The sequence below is a fragment of the Microcebus murinus genome, chromosome 1 (assembly GCF_040939455.1).
Source record: "Microcebus murinus isolate Inina chromosome 1, M.murinus_Inina_mat1.0, whole genome shotgun sequence".
In the NCBI taxonomy this organism is placed as follows: Eukaryota; Metazoa; Chordata; class Mammalia; order Primates; family Cheirogaleidae; genus Microcebus; species Microcebus murinus.
Window position 1 is genome coordinate 154504838 of NC_134104.1, and position 16093 is coordinate 154520930.

Below are 16093 nucleotides of genomic sequence, written 5' to 3' on the forward strand. Positions count from 1 at the left end.
GCAGCACTTTGCCAGAGATCCGGACAACCGCGGAACGGACCTCCAAGAACGCCTACCAGAAGGTCGTGGGTCCTACCATATCTTCACGTAGGCAGTCATAGGCCTCTGCGGCGTCCGAACCGCCGCAGTGTTGAGTCATGTCTTAGCGCTGCCTCTTCCCTGCTGCCACTCCCCCACCCCGCTCCCAGGAGAAGATGCAGACCTCAGTTTTCCGGGAGGAGCGAAGAGGGCCTCTCAACCTAGCGACTGCGAAGCCAACAGTGGGATCTGCCTTAATGGTGCTGCTGCTCTTGTCTGCGTCTGCATTTGGGGGCTTGGCTTCTGTCCTGGAGAGCGTCCAGCTCTGCCTGACCATAACCCCGCTCGGGAGGAGGGACCGGCGTGGGCCGGGGTCCACGGCAGAGCGGAGAGGCCGAGCTCGGCGCGGGCGCGGGCGGCAGCCCCGGCGCCGTCTCCCGGGCCCGCGGCGCTCGCGGCCCGGCGGCCGTTGTCCGGGCGACGGCGCAGCGCGGGCACCCCGCGGCCCCTCCCCTGGGCGCGCGCGCGACCTGAGCGCCATGGCGGCGGCGGCGGCGGGCCAGCGGCCTGGGACCGCCGCGGCTGGCGAGGCCTCGAGCCCGCAGTGGGCGCTGCCAGAGCACCGCCGGGAGCGGGCAGCGGCCGGACTGCGCGACGGCGAGGACGCACCGGTGCGGCCGCTGTGCAAGCCCCGCGGCATCTGCTCGCGCGCCTACTTTCTGGTGCTGATGGTGTTCGTGCACCTGTACCTGGGCAACGTGCTGGCGCTGCTGCTCTTCGTGCACTACAGTAACGGCGACGAGAGCACCGACCCGGGGCCCCAGCGCCGCGCCCAGGGCCCTGGGCTCGCGCCAACCTTAGGCCCCCTCGCCCGGCTCGAGGGCATCAAGGTGAGGACGCCACCCCCCTCTCCCTCCGCGCTCCAGGCTCCGCCAGGCTGAGCCGGCGCTCGGCCCAGGTCCCCGCTCCTCCCGGCGCCACTCCGTGCCGATCCTGCGCGCACCCACTCAGTCGCCTTCTGTCGCGCCTCGGCCCCGCTTCCCTTCCTGGGCAGCGCGGTCTGGTGCCCCAGCTGCCCGCTGTGCGCCTTTCCCTTAGGTGGGGCATGAGCGTAAGGTCCAGCTGGTCACCGACAGGGATCACTTCATCCGGACCCTCAGCCTCAAGCCGCTGCTCTTCGGTAAGTCCGCCGGGCACTCCTGGGAAGGGCCAGGGGCTGGTGCCACCTTGAGGCTCATTTCGACCACGTGACTTCTGTTTTGGAAAATGGCTGCTTCAAAGTAGCCCTTTTCTTTTATCCATCCAGAGGATTACCAAGATGAAGCACCCACTTCCTCTCCATAATAGGCGAACAGGGTGCCCTCTTCACACTCTCCTCTCTGGTCCCTACTCCCTGCAGCTGATTCTTCCATGACAGGGCTGTGCGAGGACCCTGAGGCCGGAATCTAAACGTTGCCCTGACACTGTCTTTTGACATTCTGTGCCACCATCAATCCTGTCACTTTGGAGGAGGGTGGGAGATTGATAACCAGGTTTCAGCTGACCTCAGGGCCTCTGGGGGAAATCCCACTCCCAAAGTAGGCCTTGTGATTTGGTGAGAAGCTGTCCAAATGGGGATAAACTGGTGCCCCGAAACCTGCCCCATCAGGGCACCAGTCAGAGGCCCAGTGTTTGCTGCCAGCACTCTGGGACTCTCCTTCAGGAAAGAGGCTTTTGCTCAATCATAATGGACAAAGCCTTCTAAGGTGACTCTACTTGGAGCCACATGTTTTCTCAGCCCTAGTTTGTGTGATTATTTCAGTTAATTCTTACAGCCCCTCTGTGAGGTATATGTAGATCCCACCCTCAGGCCAGCAGGTAAGAAAGTGAGGCACAGAGAGCTGCTGTGGCGTGGCCAGGTTTGCACAGCTAGTTCGGTGGTGAAGCTAGGATTAGAACCCAGGAAGCTTGCCTCTAAAGCCATTGTGAAGACCCCAAAGTCCTTCAAAGACCACTGGTGTCCAGAGGTAGGGGCCCACACCCCCATGGACCTTGCCCAGGGTAAGTTTGCACAGCCCAGCCCTGGTACCTGGCCTCAGCGACACATATTTGCAGACCCAGGGCCATTCCTGGCTGCTGGGAGCTGGAGTGAGCAGGGAGTTTTAAGAAGGGGGCTAGAACCAAAGTAGAGCATCTGAACAGGTGCCATTACCCCTCGGGCAGCAGGCCCTAGTTGAGAATCATGCCTAGACCTGTGAGATGCTTGCTGTTGTGGGGAAATAGGTTCTGCTGCCAGTCATGTGGGAGGGGCCCTAAAAGGTGGTGGTGGTGGTGGTGGTTGTTACTATTACTATGGAATAATGCTGAAGTCTGTGCCAGGCACAATTTTAGGTGCTGCAAACACAGCATTGAATAAAATAGAAAACAACAACGAAACCCTGAAGCTGACATTGGAATGAGGAGGAAACAGATAATAAACAAATAAATTAATAAATGTACATGGTGTATCAGGTTGGTGATACATGATTGCAGACAAGTAAGGCAGAATTTCACCAGGGGTTGAAGTTCTTACTCAGGTAGCCAGGATGGGCCTCCCTGAGAAAAATACTTGAGCAAAGACCCACTGGAGGTGTAGGACCAAGCCAGATGGCTGTCAGGGTAGGGGATCCAGGGAAAGGGAACAACACTCACCTCGTTACTGCAATACTGTGACCAGACACATCTGAGGAGATTGTCTTTTCTCTCAGCCTTCCTGAGACCTGTGTATATTTAATTCAAGTGCACATTAGCTTAAGTGAGCCAAGAGGCCAAAGTCCCACTAACGTACAGCTTGTCCTATAAAGCAGGGAATGAGAAACCCAGACACTAAATCACCAAGAGTAAATTACATGAAGCAGAAGAGATCAAACAGCATAATTAGGAGATTTGGGCAGCTGTGGCAAGACCTTCCTGTTTGTGGTCCTCATATCCACCAAAACATTAACATTGCTCTCCTGTCTGTTGGTGGAAGATGGCCCAGGTTTTCCCCTGAAAGCCCTGGGGCTTGCTACTTGTCGAAACAAGGTGGGACAAATGCAGAAGATATTAGTGATTGCAAGTCCCATTGTGAGAGAGGGAAACCACAGGGGAGAGGGTGTCCACAGTGGGCAGTTCCTGAGTGCTGTGGCATTAGATGAATCCAAAGAAGGATGCCTCATTCCCAGAAAGAGCAGTGTGTGTCTCACTTCTGTGCCTGCCTGTCCATCCATCCATTGGCCTGCTGTCTACATCATCCTAAAGCGGCAGGCAGGGCCTGAGGAGAGTGGGCCTGCTGTTGGCTCTGCTCCCTCTGCTGTGCTGCTTTTGGCTCCAAACCAGTGACCTGCCAGCCTCAGGGACCCAAGATGGCCTGGGCTCCAGGGTGGGTGTTCAAGATGTGAGCTTGGCCTGGGCTCCAGGGTGGGTGGACTGAGGTTCTACCCCAAGGTGCCTCTATCTCTGCGAAGGGAACCCCAGCACTTCACAGGGAAGACCCCATGCAACCTTCAGTCTCTCTCTTTGAAAAATATTTCCTGTTTTCTATCCTTGTTCCTAGAGACACTTGGCAAGTGAGATCTGGGTCACAAAAGGCCCCACCCTGAGCTCCTGGCAAATGCCTGCATGACTGTGGTAGGCATTTCCCAAGGATTTGGAATGTTAGGGAAGAGCAGAGGACTCTGTCCTATTCAGTTCAGAAAGACAGTGCCCCATTTGTGGTAATTGCCCCCTCTCTGGGAGCTTTCTTACATGTGGCTCACTTCTTCCACCCTACCTCACCCATACTCATTCTGTCTTTATACAGCAGGTCAGATCTCATCACCCCCTTCCCTAAAGGTCTCCAGCATTTCCATGTCACTTCTGAGTCTCATTTGGTGCCCCAAAGCCCTCTCACCTCGTAGACCTCATGTCCTGCAACCTCCCACTTCCTTCCTACTGATGCTCAGACACGAAGCTCACTGCTGCCTTGGGGCCTTGTATGTGCCTTTCCCTCACTAGACCTGGTTCTGCCCCCAGATGGTGACTTCAGCTCCAGAAGCCTCTGCTCAGATATACTCTAACCCACCTCTTGTCCTCAAACCCATCTTACAAGGTTCCCAGGCACCCTGTTGCACCAGCCCACTAGGTTTTTGTCTCAATGCTTAGCCCTGCTGGAAACTATGTTCTGTATTTTTTTTTTTTTTGAGACACAGTCTCACTCTGTTGTCCCAGCTAGAGTGCCGTGGCGTCAGCCTAGCTCACAGCAACTTCAAACTTCTGGGCTCAAGTGATCCTCCTGCCTGAGCCTCCCAAGTGGCTGGGACTATTAGGCACGCGCCACAGCGCCCAGCTAATTTTTCTATTTTTAGTTGTTTGGCTAATTTCTTTCTATTTATATTAGAAACAGGGTCTCGCTCTTACTCAGGCTGGTCTCGAACTCCTGAGGTCAAGCAATTCACCCGTCTCAGCCTCCCAGAGTGCTAGGATTACAGACATGAGCCACCACACCTGGCCTGTTCTGTATTTATTTGTGTCATTTGGGCCTCTGCCCACAAAGGTGATCTGCATGTGTGAGAGGCCTGCTTTGTTCTGGCTGTGCATCCAGTGGTCAGAGTTGTGTCTACTGCTAAAAATTATTGGCTGCCTGGAGGGGTTCACTGGACACTCCCAGCCCATGCCAGCGCCTGCCTGTTTGCTCAGTGTAGCCTCCAGCCCCCACCTCCTGACTTGGCACCCTCTTCAAGGGCAGCAGGGGGCACTTCCAGCGGGCCAGCAAGAGTTTTAATCCATTTTCCTTAACTATTTAAGGTAAATGAATAATTGCCACCAGTACACAAAACAATTTATATGTTAAAATCATGACTACTTTATCATAGGATTTCCAAATATATTCTTTTTCAGTTTAAGAAAATAATTAGGCAGCTACATCAGACCACTTTGCTCATGACAAACACTGGAGGCCCAAAAGTAGGGAAAGAATTTTAGTGTGCATATTAGTTTAAGTTTTTAAGCAACTTAATGCAGTTTTCTGCATGGACCTCCCCACCCCTTGCCACAAACACACCCCTGCTGTTTCCTGATGCTGTTTCTTGGGCCTGCTGCTTGACAAAGCTGCAGACTCAGTAAAGGTCAGGCAGGTATAATTGAGTCTGTCTAGGATTTAACAAACAAGCAACGTCTTGCCCAAGGTGAGCACAGCCCAAGGCTGTGTGTCCTCTCAGAGATGCAGCTTGGGGTGCTGGGGCATGTGGGCAGGGCAGTAGCCAGGCTGTCATCCCAGGCCTGGGAAGGACAGAAAGATGGTTTTGTTTGCCCAGCACACACAGCTGCCAGGGAGCCTGCCTGGCCTCTTGGCTGAGCGGAGAACTATGTGCTCAGGAAGCAGACCCTAGCTGTGTCCCGAGAAGATGGGCTTCCATCCTGCTTGAGCCACGTGCCTCTCTGGACTCTGGTCTGCAGATCTCCTTGGCAGGGGCGGAGGGCAGAAGAAAGAAGGGGCACAGACACAATTTGTGTGGCCACTGCAGAGTGTGGCTACAAAGTCCCAGGCTTTCCCTGGCAGGGTTAGCACTGGTGATGGTGCCACCTGCGCACAACCAGCTGTAGATTTCGGTGGGCCCGGCTCCAGGCATAGGCCGTGGTTACCAATAGCCGGCGGCCCTGCATCTTCCCACTCAACACATAGGTCCCTGTGTGCTTTCCTCGCAGGAGGTTGTACACACATGTGACATCCAGCTGCAGCGAGCGTCGCAGGGTGGGCGCCAACTCTGCAGGGGGCAGTGGTCCTGTCTTCAGCACCTCTAGTCTGGAGTCCAGGTCACAATCCCAGGGGCCAGAGGAGGTACCATTGCACCGGGAGAGCCGGACCTTCACTGCTGAATGGGATCAGAGGGGTTGGTGATGAGAGGGGCCTCTAGGAGTGCCCCTGCCATCCCCTCCCCCTGGTGGACTAAACCCTCTTGTCTGATGCTCAGCTCTTGGAATCAGGCTCTTAGGGATGCCACCCTCCTTAGCAGAATTTTTTATTTGTTTTTGTTGTTGTAGCAATGTCCCATACTCTTAAAGGAAATTTTTTAGCTCTAAGCAGGCCTAGCATTTGGGTATTCCCTCTTACATTGGCTTAGGACCAAGCCAGGGGCTGAAATGGAGGCACTTGTAAGGGCTGAGTAAAGGGTGCTACACACTCAGGGCTGGTGCAGAGCGTGTCCAGGATCTCCTTGGGTGAGTCTGCATTCTGCAACTCACAGTCCCTGCAGCTGCCACATGGCACTGGGAGTAAGAGGGGAGTGAGGAGCCCATCAGGGAAGAGGGGGATGATCAGAAAGGGTCCCTCCCACTTTTCCCTCTTTTTCACCCCTTTTGAGACAGATGCCTGTTATAGGCAGCTCCCTTTCTTTGCCACCTGAGAGTGCTATTTACCTTGATCCCCATGGGGAATGATTTGAAAGGGGTGGGGTACCGGCCCATGGGGCTGAGCAAGGTGGAGACCAAGATTTGCAGGGACTCACATGGGTGATCCAGGAGGGAGCCGTTGGCCAAGGCTGCAATGCAGAGACCATGGCCCATGGGGAACCCGTCCGCAGTGCAGGATGGCTGGCCAGGGGTAGCTGTAGCAGGCCATGACAGGCTCGCAGCTGGCCTGAACAGCCTCGCACAGGCTGCGGCATGGGTAGATGACCCTGCAGAGGAAGGGTTTGGGGTGGTGCAGCTACAGGCTGGGCACTTACATCAGCTGGTTGCTGGGCAGCAACACTCTGGTCACCTAGCAACATCCCTGCAGCCTGGCTTTCCCGCTTGCCCCACATCTCAGCCCTCAGCCCTTCCCCCCCTCCCCATCCTACAGCTGCTGTCTTATCTCCCTGACCTCTTCAGCCAGACTTCTTTCCAGCCCTTCCACATGCCTCCCCCTCCAGCCCCAGGGCCATTTAGTGTCTGGGGGGTGCGAGGACCTTGTGCTCTCCATTTTAAAGGGAGAAAGCAGGGCCTTCCCTCTTGTCCTGAAAGGCCTTAGGGCACTGCAGCCAGGGCTGAGGTTGGCAAAGAGTGCAGCGGCCTAGTCTCACATTCTATCGGCATGGTCAGCCAGAGGCTCTGGGAGGTTACTGTTGTTCGCAGGATAGGTTCGGCTGGAAAGGGGAAGCAGCCTCATGAGCTCTGGACTCTCTGGGAGAAAAGGCCACCAGTTGGGCCTTCGCCCCATCTTTTGCCAAGACCCCTTAGACAGAGCTTCCACATCTCACTGGAAAGTGGCTCCTCCATTCCCAGCCTGAAGCGCTTGCCCATTTGCCCTGTCTTGACATTCAAGACCCCACGATGGTTTGTGGGTCCTGACTACAGGTATGACCCCACATGCTCACTGTTGCAGTCCCCTACTTATGGGCACCTGCTACCTTCTGCCAGGAACACTCCAACAAAATGATCCTTCATTTTCTTCCCTGCCCCTGTCCCAGTCAGCACTGACAGGAGCTCAGCAAGGATTAGTGAGACCTCAGCCTCCAGAGCAGGACCTGGCTAGGGAGGGCTCCCCCCACCCTGCACCTGGGAGCCCCTACCCTACCTGTCAAGGCACACAGGGACAAAGAGGGAGCAGAGGAAGAGGGGAGCATCGGGGTGGCACTCCCGAGCAAACAGGGGCAACCAGCTGACTGACTGCTGGATGGCCTCAGTCTCTGTGTCATGGTCCAGCAAGTTGGGCAGCCGCATCTCTGTGTAGCCAATGTCGTGGCACAGGGCCATGGCTGGGGGAATGGGCACGCACCGCGTGGTGCCCCAGGGAGCCCCTGCCCAGCCATCACCACACAGCACCACCAGCACCACCACCAGCCACAGCCCTCCTCGCTCCATTACCTGCTTTCTCTGCCCTGGCCTTAATGAGCTAGGATCAAGGGCTTTATAGGTCTATTACCCACACCCCAGGAGCCAACAGAGAAGGGGGGCCTACAGGTGTTTGCACAGCTCCCAGGTGCCTGGGTCCACCTGGTTAGGCCCCAGCAGGCTGACTGGACTATTTGCTTTTGATTAGTGCACAGCGGGGTGGGGGCTTGTAGAGGCTGGCGGCATCTCCACTAATAAACTGAAGAAACCTAGGCCTGTGTTTTTCTTTTCTTTTTTTTTTTCTTCTGGCTTACTTTTCTTTCTTTTTAAATTTTATGTGTTATGCAATCAAGAAGCGCCTCTGTTGATTAGCAGTTTGGTCTAACCCATTGTCCAGCAGGGATGTCTCCCCGTTGCTGGCTCACACCCTTTCTGGGCTTGGTGGGTTCAGAGTTTTGTCCTGTCCTCAGTGTTATCATATCTGGGTCACCTACTCCTGGTGGCTGAATCTGGTCGTGAGCATGGATTCTGGAGCACAGCAGCCTGGGCAGCCCTGTCCTGGGCAAGCTGCCCATCTCTCTGTGTTTGAGGTTCCTCATAGATAGGAAGGGCGAGCTAATGGGGCCTGGCTTTCCAGATGCCTGGCAAGATTAAGGAGTTGATGTGTGTGAAGTGCTTAGCACACTGCCTTGAGCAGAGTCTGTGCTACCAACGCATGATATGCTGGGATTTCTATTAAAAGCCACTCCAGGGCCAGGCACAGTGGCTCACGCCTGTAATCCTAGCACTCTGGGAGGCCGAGGCTGGAGGATTGCTTGAGCTCAGGAGTTTGAAACCAGCCTGAACAAGAGCAAGACCTTGTCTCTACTAAAAACAGAAAAAATTAGCCATCTCTACTAAAAACAGAAAAAACTAGCCAGGCATGGTGGTGTGTGCCTATAGTCCCAGCTGTTCAGGAGGATCGCTTGAGCCCAGGAGTTTGAGGTTGCTGTGAGCTAGGCTGATGCCACGGCACTCTACACAGGACAATGGTGTGAGACTCCATCTAAAAATAATAATATAAATAAAATTTTAAAAAACCACTCCAATCCTGGCTCTGAGTGGCTATTTTCCTTCCTCTGGGCAATGACTGGAACTTCATGCTGGGAGTATAACCAAGTGAAGTGGCAGATCACTTGGAGAATCAGTTCCTTTGTGCGCCTCTTGTCCCCCAAGGAAGTCCTCTCTTCTAAGAACAAGGGAAGGAAGCAGGACACAGGCTCCTGCTCTGGAAGTGCCTGGGGACACTGGGATGTTGACTCCCTAGGTATGAGGCTCATGATCCAGCACCACCAAACCATCTTCCAGCTGTGCCACTTGTGCAGGCATCCAGCCACTGCAGCCAAGCCCAGGCCTGACTGATCTCTACTCAGGGGCTTAGAGGCGTGAAGTAGGCACTTAGTGTACATTTGTGCCAGGAGTTGGGGAAGCAAAAGACACTCTGGGGCATCTTGTCAGAGACTAGCATCTACTAAAAACCTGAGTAATGCCCTCTGACTTTCCAGCACTGGGCAACTCAGCCCTGGTCATCTGCCCCATTAGTGCAGGAGGATGGAGGGCAAGGCCCTTCAACCAACCTAAAGCATTGGCTGTCCTGTGCTTTGTTTTTATTTCAATAATGCTGAAAAGCAAAAGTGAAAGCAAGAATCAGGTACCATCTCTCCACTTTAAAAACTTATACCCAGGCTGGGCATGGTGGCTCATGCCTGTAATCCTAGCACTCTAGGAGGCTGAGGGGAGGATCACTTGAGCCCAGGAGTTCGAGACCAGCCTGAGCAAGAGCGAGACCCTGTTTCTACTAAAAAAATAGAAAGAAATTAGCTGGGCAACTAAAAATAAAAAAAAATTAGCCATGTGTGGTGGTGTGTGTCTATAGTCCCAGCTACTGGGGAGGCTGAGGCAGGAGGATTGCTTGAGCCCAGGAGTTGGAGGTTGCTGTGAGCTAGGCTGACTCCACAGCACTCTGGCCCGGGCAAAAGAGTGAGGCTCAATCTCAAAAAAACAAACAAAAAAACACCTTATTCCCAGTAAAAAGTGAGGGTCAACCCTCTGCCCTTGAGGTCTACTCTCTGGCCTTCAGTCCTACCCCTAGGTGGGTGAGTCCACATCCAGGTTAGCTCTGGCTTCCTCCCAGGGCTCCCTGGAAAGTATGTGCTGTCATCATCAACAAGAGAGGCCCCACATTTCAAACGCTGGTCAGCATTTGCAGGATAACTCAGCTTCAACAACTCAGAGTCCAGAGCAGATGTAAAGGGGTATGTAAAGTGGCCACCAAGGGACAGGGAAATACCTCAGGAGCCCTGTGGGGAGGAAGGTACTGGCTCAGTCCTTGGCCTCACTTACCTCCTCCTCTGGCAGAAATCCCTGGCTTCCTGACTGACGAGGAGTGTCGACTCATCATCCAGCTGGCACAGCTGAAGGGCTTACAGCGCAGCCAGATCCTGCCCACCGAAGAGTACGAAGAGGCAATGAGCACGATGCAGGTCAGCCAGCTGGACCTCTTCCAGCTGCTGGACCAGAACCATGATGGCCGCCTGCAGCTCCGTGAGGTTGGGATCCTGGGCTTGAACTGGCACAGGGTGGGAGTGCCCAGAATTACTTTCTTGTGGCCAGGTCGCTTGTCTAGCTCAGCCTTAGTCCCAAGAGTCAGATACCACCTCAGGCCTGCCTGGGCATGCCCAGCCCTGGGATCCCCCTTCCTTCTCTGAAGAGTCCCCTGCTGCCCTCAGAACCCCAGAAGATGGCGGGAGAATCCACCTGGGGGTGATGGCATTTATCACCACAGTTTTCAAGTAGTATACCATCTTTGGCCTGGATGCCTTGCTGTCATGGCTGGGGCCCCAACAGAACTCATGATGGGTATAGTAGCTCTGGGAGGCCAGCAGCTTGCCTCTCTCTACATGCCCCTCACACCTGGGCTTCTGAGAGGTCTGGCAGGGTGCAGGGTCCATTGCCACACAGAATACCCCACTGAGCCTGGTCTTCCCGAGGGGCCTGGTGGTCATGTCCTAGCCAGGCCTCCCCCTGGTGCCTGTTCTCTCTTCCTACCCAGGCCTTGGCCTCCCCACCTCACCTGGGGTATCCGAGTGGAACACAAGCCCATCCATTCTGTCTCCAACCAGCCAACGATGCTCCCCTCAAAGGCCACAGTCTTAGCAGGGTTGGGAATGCCAGTGGCTTCAGGGACCTTGGACTCTGTCCTGTGTCCTCACCCATGCCCTATCATGTGAACTCTTAGCTCTACCCTTAGCCTGAGAACTGGGCCATCTGTGCTCTGGTGGCTCTGCGTCATGCTGGTCACCCCACTGAGGGACCCTCTTGTGCTTTAGGTCCTGGCCCAGACTCGCCTGGGAAATGGACGATGGATGACTCCGGAGAACATTCAGGAGATGTATGCTGCCATCAAGGCTGACCCTGATGGTGACGGTGAGCTCACACCTCTCCACAGTTCTGTCCCTGTGAGCCTCCTGCCTGCTCCCAGGTGCTCATCTTGAAAACTTGGGCCCCTTCCCCACAGCCAGGCAGCCCTTCTGCTCTGCTACTAGAGAGGCCAGAGATGGGGAGATGAGGATCCAGCCTTGCCCCTCGCCTCTGGGAAGTAGGCAGGCAGCTGACAGTCTAGAGGGCAGACTTAGAGACCCTTTTGACCTCTTTTGGCAGAGTCTAGAGTCTGGGGCACAGGAAGGAGGCTGCTATTTGGCAGAGGGCAGAGTGGGTAGAGCAGGAACAAGGGGACAGTGAGGCCAGCTTGAGCTTGGCTATTCACCCTGCTCCATCTACCTCTTCAGCCAGACATGGGGTCTACCCCAGCAGACAGCCTCCCTCGTCTAAGCGAGATCTCTCTTGCCTTCTTTTTGCCACCTGGAGTCATGCTGATGCATCCAAGCGGTGGTGTTGCTAACTTTGCTAACTGCTCGGGTGGTGTGGGAGGGGAGCTGCTGTGCAAGTGCTTCCCCCTCTGGAAATAACCCTCAGGAGCCTTCTGGAGTGCAGTCTTCACTCTCATGCCCACATTCTGAACCAACTGAAGAAGATATAGCAGTCAAATAGGACTTGGAAGAATGGCCTTGTGGCTAGTAAACCCAGAGTGAAGAATCTGGCTGGGACCTGTGGCTAGAGGGCAATACTGCCATTGCCCCCTGCACGGAGCTGGTGGCAGGCTCACAGCCCTTGAATGTCCCCCACCCTCAGAGTAATCTGGGCCAAAGGATGGAAGGTATCTCCCTTGGGTCAGCCAGAATAACATGAAGCAAAGACACCAGCTAATTTTTCAGAACCCCAAGACGGTGGAGACCCTACTTTGTGGCAGCAACAGGGGAGAGTGTTCTCATTTGGTGGAGTTGCCTGGCTTTTTTGCTAAGGTACGCTGGTAACCCAGCAGATGGGACCGGTCATGAGAGAACCCCCAGGGACTGGCCCTGCTTGTACCCTAGGGTGTGAAAGGTCCTGGATGAGAGCCAGTGCTGGCTACTCTCTCCCCCACTCTCCACAGGTCAGAGAGTGGCTACCACGCTCTACGCAGCCAGGCTGGAGGGTGAGGGTTAGTCCTTGGCCGAGAGCCTTGGCCAAATGGCTCAGACCACCTTTGGAGACCCTGTTCTGGCCACTCTAATAGAAGTTGGGCTTCTTTTTCTTGGAGCCAAATCAGGGCTTAATCTGGGAAAATGAATTTCTCTGGGTCTTCCCTTAAGGCCTGATGTGGCAGAAACCAGGTTCATTTGACCCAAGAGTATAGGTGGGGAACTAGTGTACATGGTTCTTCAGTGCCTGAGGCCAAGGGCTGCTGCCTATAGGGTAGGTAGCAAAGTGTGACCTGCCACTGTGGCCTCCCTACCTGGGTTTGGCTGGCACTGATGGCGGGTGCCCTGTGCAGGAGTGCTGAGTCTGCAGGAGTTCTCCAACATGGACCTTCGGGACTTCCACAAGTACATGAGGAGCCACAAGGCGGAGTCCAGTGAGCTGGTGCGGAACAGCCACCACACCTGGCTCTACCAGGGTGAAGGTGCCCACCACGTCATGCGTGCCATCCGCCAGAGGTGAGCACCTGAGGCTGTCCTCGGGTAGGAGCAGAAGACTGGATTAGGACCTCCACAGAAATCCTTGGCTGGGGCCAGAGGACAGAAATGATTAATCAATTTGGGATTAACTTCCACTTGTTAGACCAGGACTGGGATCCACTGAAAGACAGGCAATTAACGAGGCATATTAGCCCTCATTGTGAGCAAACAATAGACAATTAGGATTGGAAAGAGATCAAGCATTTGTTTTCTGCTAATTAGAGAAGACCCCTTATCTTCGCTCACAGGATCCCTACCCCTGAGCCGACAGGGGTTTTAGGTAAATAATTTCCTCCCTGGTGAGTGGGACTCTATGCTCCCATCCCCCCAGTTTAGTGGAAATCTCATCTCTCCTATGCAGCAGGTGTCTCTGTCTCTGGCACCTGGGGAGAAAGATTCATCATGAGTAAACCCTTCCTGCTTTCACAGGGCCAGTCTGAGATGGCTTAGGAGGCTTGCAGGGGACATGGGCAGGGGTAGAGCTGTGGCAGGCCAGGGCCCACCTCAGCCAGCTTGTTCAGGCTACCGTCTTGGATGGGCCTGCCCAGCTAAATGTCTACTGCCCTCCAGGGTGCTGCGCCTCACTCGCCTGTCGCCTGAGATCGTGGAGCTCAGTGAGCCGCTGCAGGTTGTACGATACGGCGAGGGAGGCCACTACCATGCCCATGTGGATAGCGGGCCTGTGTACCCAGAGACCATCTGCTCCCATACCAAACTGGTAGCCAATGAATCTGTACCCTTCGAGACCTCCTGCCGGCAAGTATCTCCTACCTGGGGGCTGCCTGCAATTCCCAAACCAGCCACCCCCATGACACAGGTACAGCCCTGCCTTATGGGCATGGCACTTGGCAGGGGGCCAGGAGCACTGGGCCATCCTGGTCAACAATGTCCTTTCCTCTCCCCCCAAATTGTTCACCAAATGGTAGGAAAAGGATGGCTATTGGCTATCATGTCCACTCAAGGCATCACAGACTGAGGTACCCAAAGACACCAAAATTTGCCCCCAGAGCTCTTCAGTAAGGGGCAAGACTGGGCCCCCAGCTCTTTCTGCCCCTCCCCCAGGTATTGATCTTGACTCCACCTAGCGAAGCTGAAGCTGTTCCTCCCTCCCTTGCAGAGGAAGTTCCAGTTCTCTCCTTTTCTTGTGGCTGTTCTGGCTCAGCCTCTTCCAGTCCTCAACAAGACCTTCTGCATGATGTTGCTGCTTCAGCTAGCTTACCTTTCCCAGCCAGGCCCTTGGTCAGGGCCATGTTATTTAGTTAAGTGCCCCTCTAATCCTGGCCAAGTCACTGTGACATACTAAGAGACTGGTTTTGGGGGAACGAGGGGCTAGCGACATCTTGGCACTGGCCTGCCCCGTTATTGCCATTTCAGCCTGTCCCTCTGGCTCCTGGGAACCTGGGTAGCTTATCCTGCCCACAGGTAAGCCCCTGGGTGTAAGCAGCTGGGGACCTGCTCAGTGGCCCCCCTGCCTTACAGCTACATGACAGTGCTGTTTTATTTGAACAACGTCACCGGTGGGGGCGAGACTGTCTTCCCTGTAGCAGACAACAGAACCTACGATGAAATGGTAAGGGCCAACTGGGCTACTACTCTTGTGGGCTGGCAGGGCCTTGGGCAAGTGTAGTACACACCCTTCCAGGCCTAGGATGAGGGCCCAAGTGATCCCCTGGGCACATCTGGCTGGTTGCCCTTTGCCACCTGGCCTTGGCTACTGGCCAAACAGTGAGGGCATCCTGAAAACGCTACCACCCTGCTGCCCACAGAGTCTGATTCAGGATGATGTTGACCTCCGTGACACTCGAAGGCACTGTGACAAGGGAAACCTGCGTGTCAAGCCCCAGCAGGGCACAGCAGTCTTCTGGTACAACTACCTGCCTGATGGGCAAGGTGAGAGCCTATGGCCAGGGGGTTCCCTGAAGGCAGCTTCCCCTTACCTAGCCCCCCTGTCTGCCACCCTGGAGGGCTGTGTCTGGCTGCCCTCCAAATGGTTTTCTGCCCCTGGTTCCTCCCAGACCATCCTTAGTGACTTCAGCAGGCCACTCAGGAGCCTGTTCCACCTCTTGGGTTATCTCAACCCCTATCATTTCCTGATATCCCAGCTTTCCTGCTCTCTGGGGCTCAGGACACATGGCTCTCCCCAACACAGGATGGGAAGGGCTGAGGACAGGCCCAGCAGCAAGAAAGCTGGTTTCAGAGGGCAAGTGGGGTGAGATGCTGAGCCCCCAAGGAAGCCTTAGGTCTGCATGTTTGCTACTCAAGAAGTGCACAGGCCGGGTGCGGTGGCTCACGCCTGTAATCCTAGCACTCTGGGAGGCCGAGGCGGGAGGATTGCTCGAGGTCAGGAGTTTGAGACCAGCCTGAACAAGAGCAAGACCCCGTCTCTACTATAAATAGAAAGAAATTAATTGGCCAACTAATATATATAGAAAAAATTAGCCGGGCATGGTGGCACATGCCTGTAGTCCCAGCTACTCTGGAGGCTGAGGCAGAAGGATCGCTTGAGCCCAGGAGTTTGAGGTTGCTGTGAGCTAGGCCGACGCCATGGCACTCACTCTAGCCTGGGCAACAAAGCGAGGCTCTGTCTAAAAAAAAAAAAAAAAAAAAAAAAGTGCACTGCAGGGCCCACCTTGTTATGCCCTTGGTCTGTAGGAGGCCAAGCTTAGGCAAGTTCCAGCTTAGGGTTCCTCCTAAGCCCTCCTTTCCTCAAGCCACTCTCCTCTTCTAGGTTGGGTGGGCGACGTGGACGACTACTCCCTACATGGGGGCTGCCTGGTCACACGTGGCACCAAGTGGATCGCCAACAACTGGATTAACGTGGACCCCAGCCGGGCGCGGCAAGCGCTGTTCCAGCAGGAGATGGCTCGCCTGGCCCGCGAAGGTGGCGCCGACTCACAGCCCGAGTGGGCTCTGGACCGAGCCTACCGCGATACACGCGTGGAGCTCTGAGGGGAGGGTTAGCCCCGGCCCCTGGCCGCGGGTCGCCCGCCGCCCGAGGTCGGGGACCCGGCGGTCCTGCCCTGCTGCAGACTAAAGGTCTGGCCAATGTCTTGCCCCACCCCCGCCTCCAGCTACGATACGGCGCAGTTCCGATATTGACGTTATTTATTGTGTACAGACCCCACGCTGCCCAGTCAAATAAAACCACCCGGCTTTGAGCCGCCAGGCCCACGAGCTCCGGGTCGGCGGGA

The 16093-nt window shown here is 55.2% G+C and overlaps 1 protein-coding gene across 1 annotated transcript; it reads left to right on the forward strand.

Moving 5' to 3' along the window:
- The first annotated feature begins 512 nt into the window (after positions 1-512).
- P4HTM (prolyl 4-hydroxylase, transmembrane) lies at positions 513-16060 on the forward strand. Its single transcript, XM_012771218.3, has 9 exons — positions 513-908; positions 1117-1198; positions 10204-10394; positions 11175-11271; positions 12719-12881; positions 13473-13658; positions 14382-14472; positions 14669-14792; positions 15631-16060. Exons 1-9 carry the CDS (start codon positions 558-560, stop codon positions 15849-15851), a joined length of 1506 nt encoding a protein of 501 aa, XP_012626672.3. The 5' UTR covers positions 513-557; the 3' UTR covers positions 15852-16060.
- Positions 16061-16093: the final 33 nt, after the last annotated feature.

Excerpts from the sequence above, each read along its gene's own strand:
- P4HTM (XM_012771218.3), top strand. The coding sequence starts at position 558 with ATGGCGGCGGCGGCGGCGGGCCAGCGGCCTGGGACCGCCGCGGCTGGC. Across the intron at positions 909-1,116 it reads CCCGGCTCGAGGGCATCAAG|GTGGGGCATGAGCGTAAGGT; the intron begins GTGAGGACGCCA and ends CCTTTCCCTTAG. Across the intron at positions 1,199-10,203 it reads CCTCAAGCCGCTGCTCTTCG|AAATCCCTGGCTTCCTGACT; the intron begins GTAAGTCCGCCG and ends CTCCTCTGGCAG.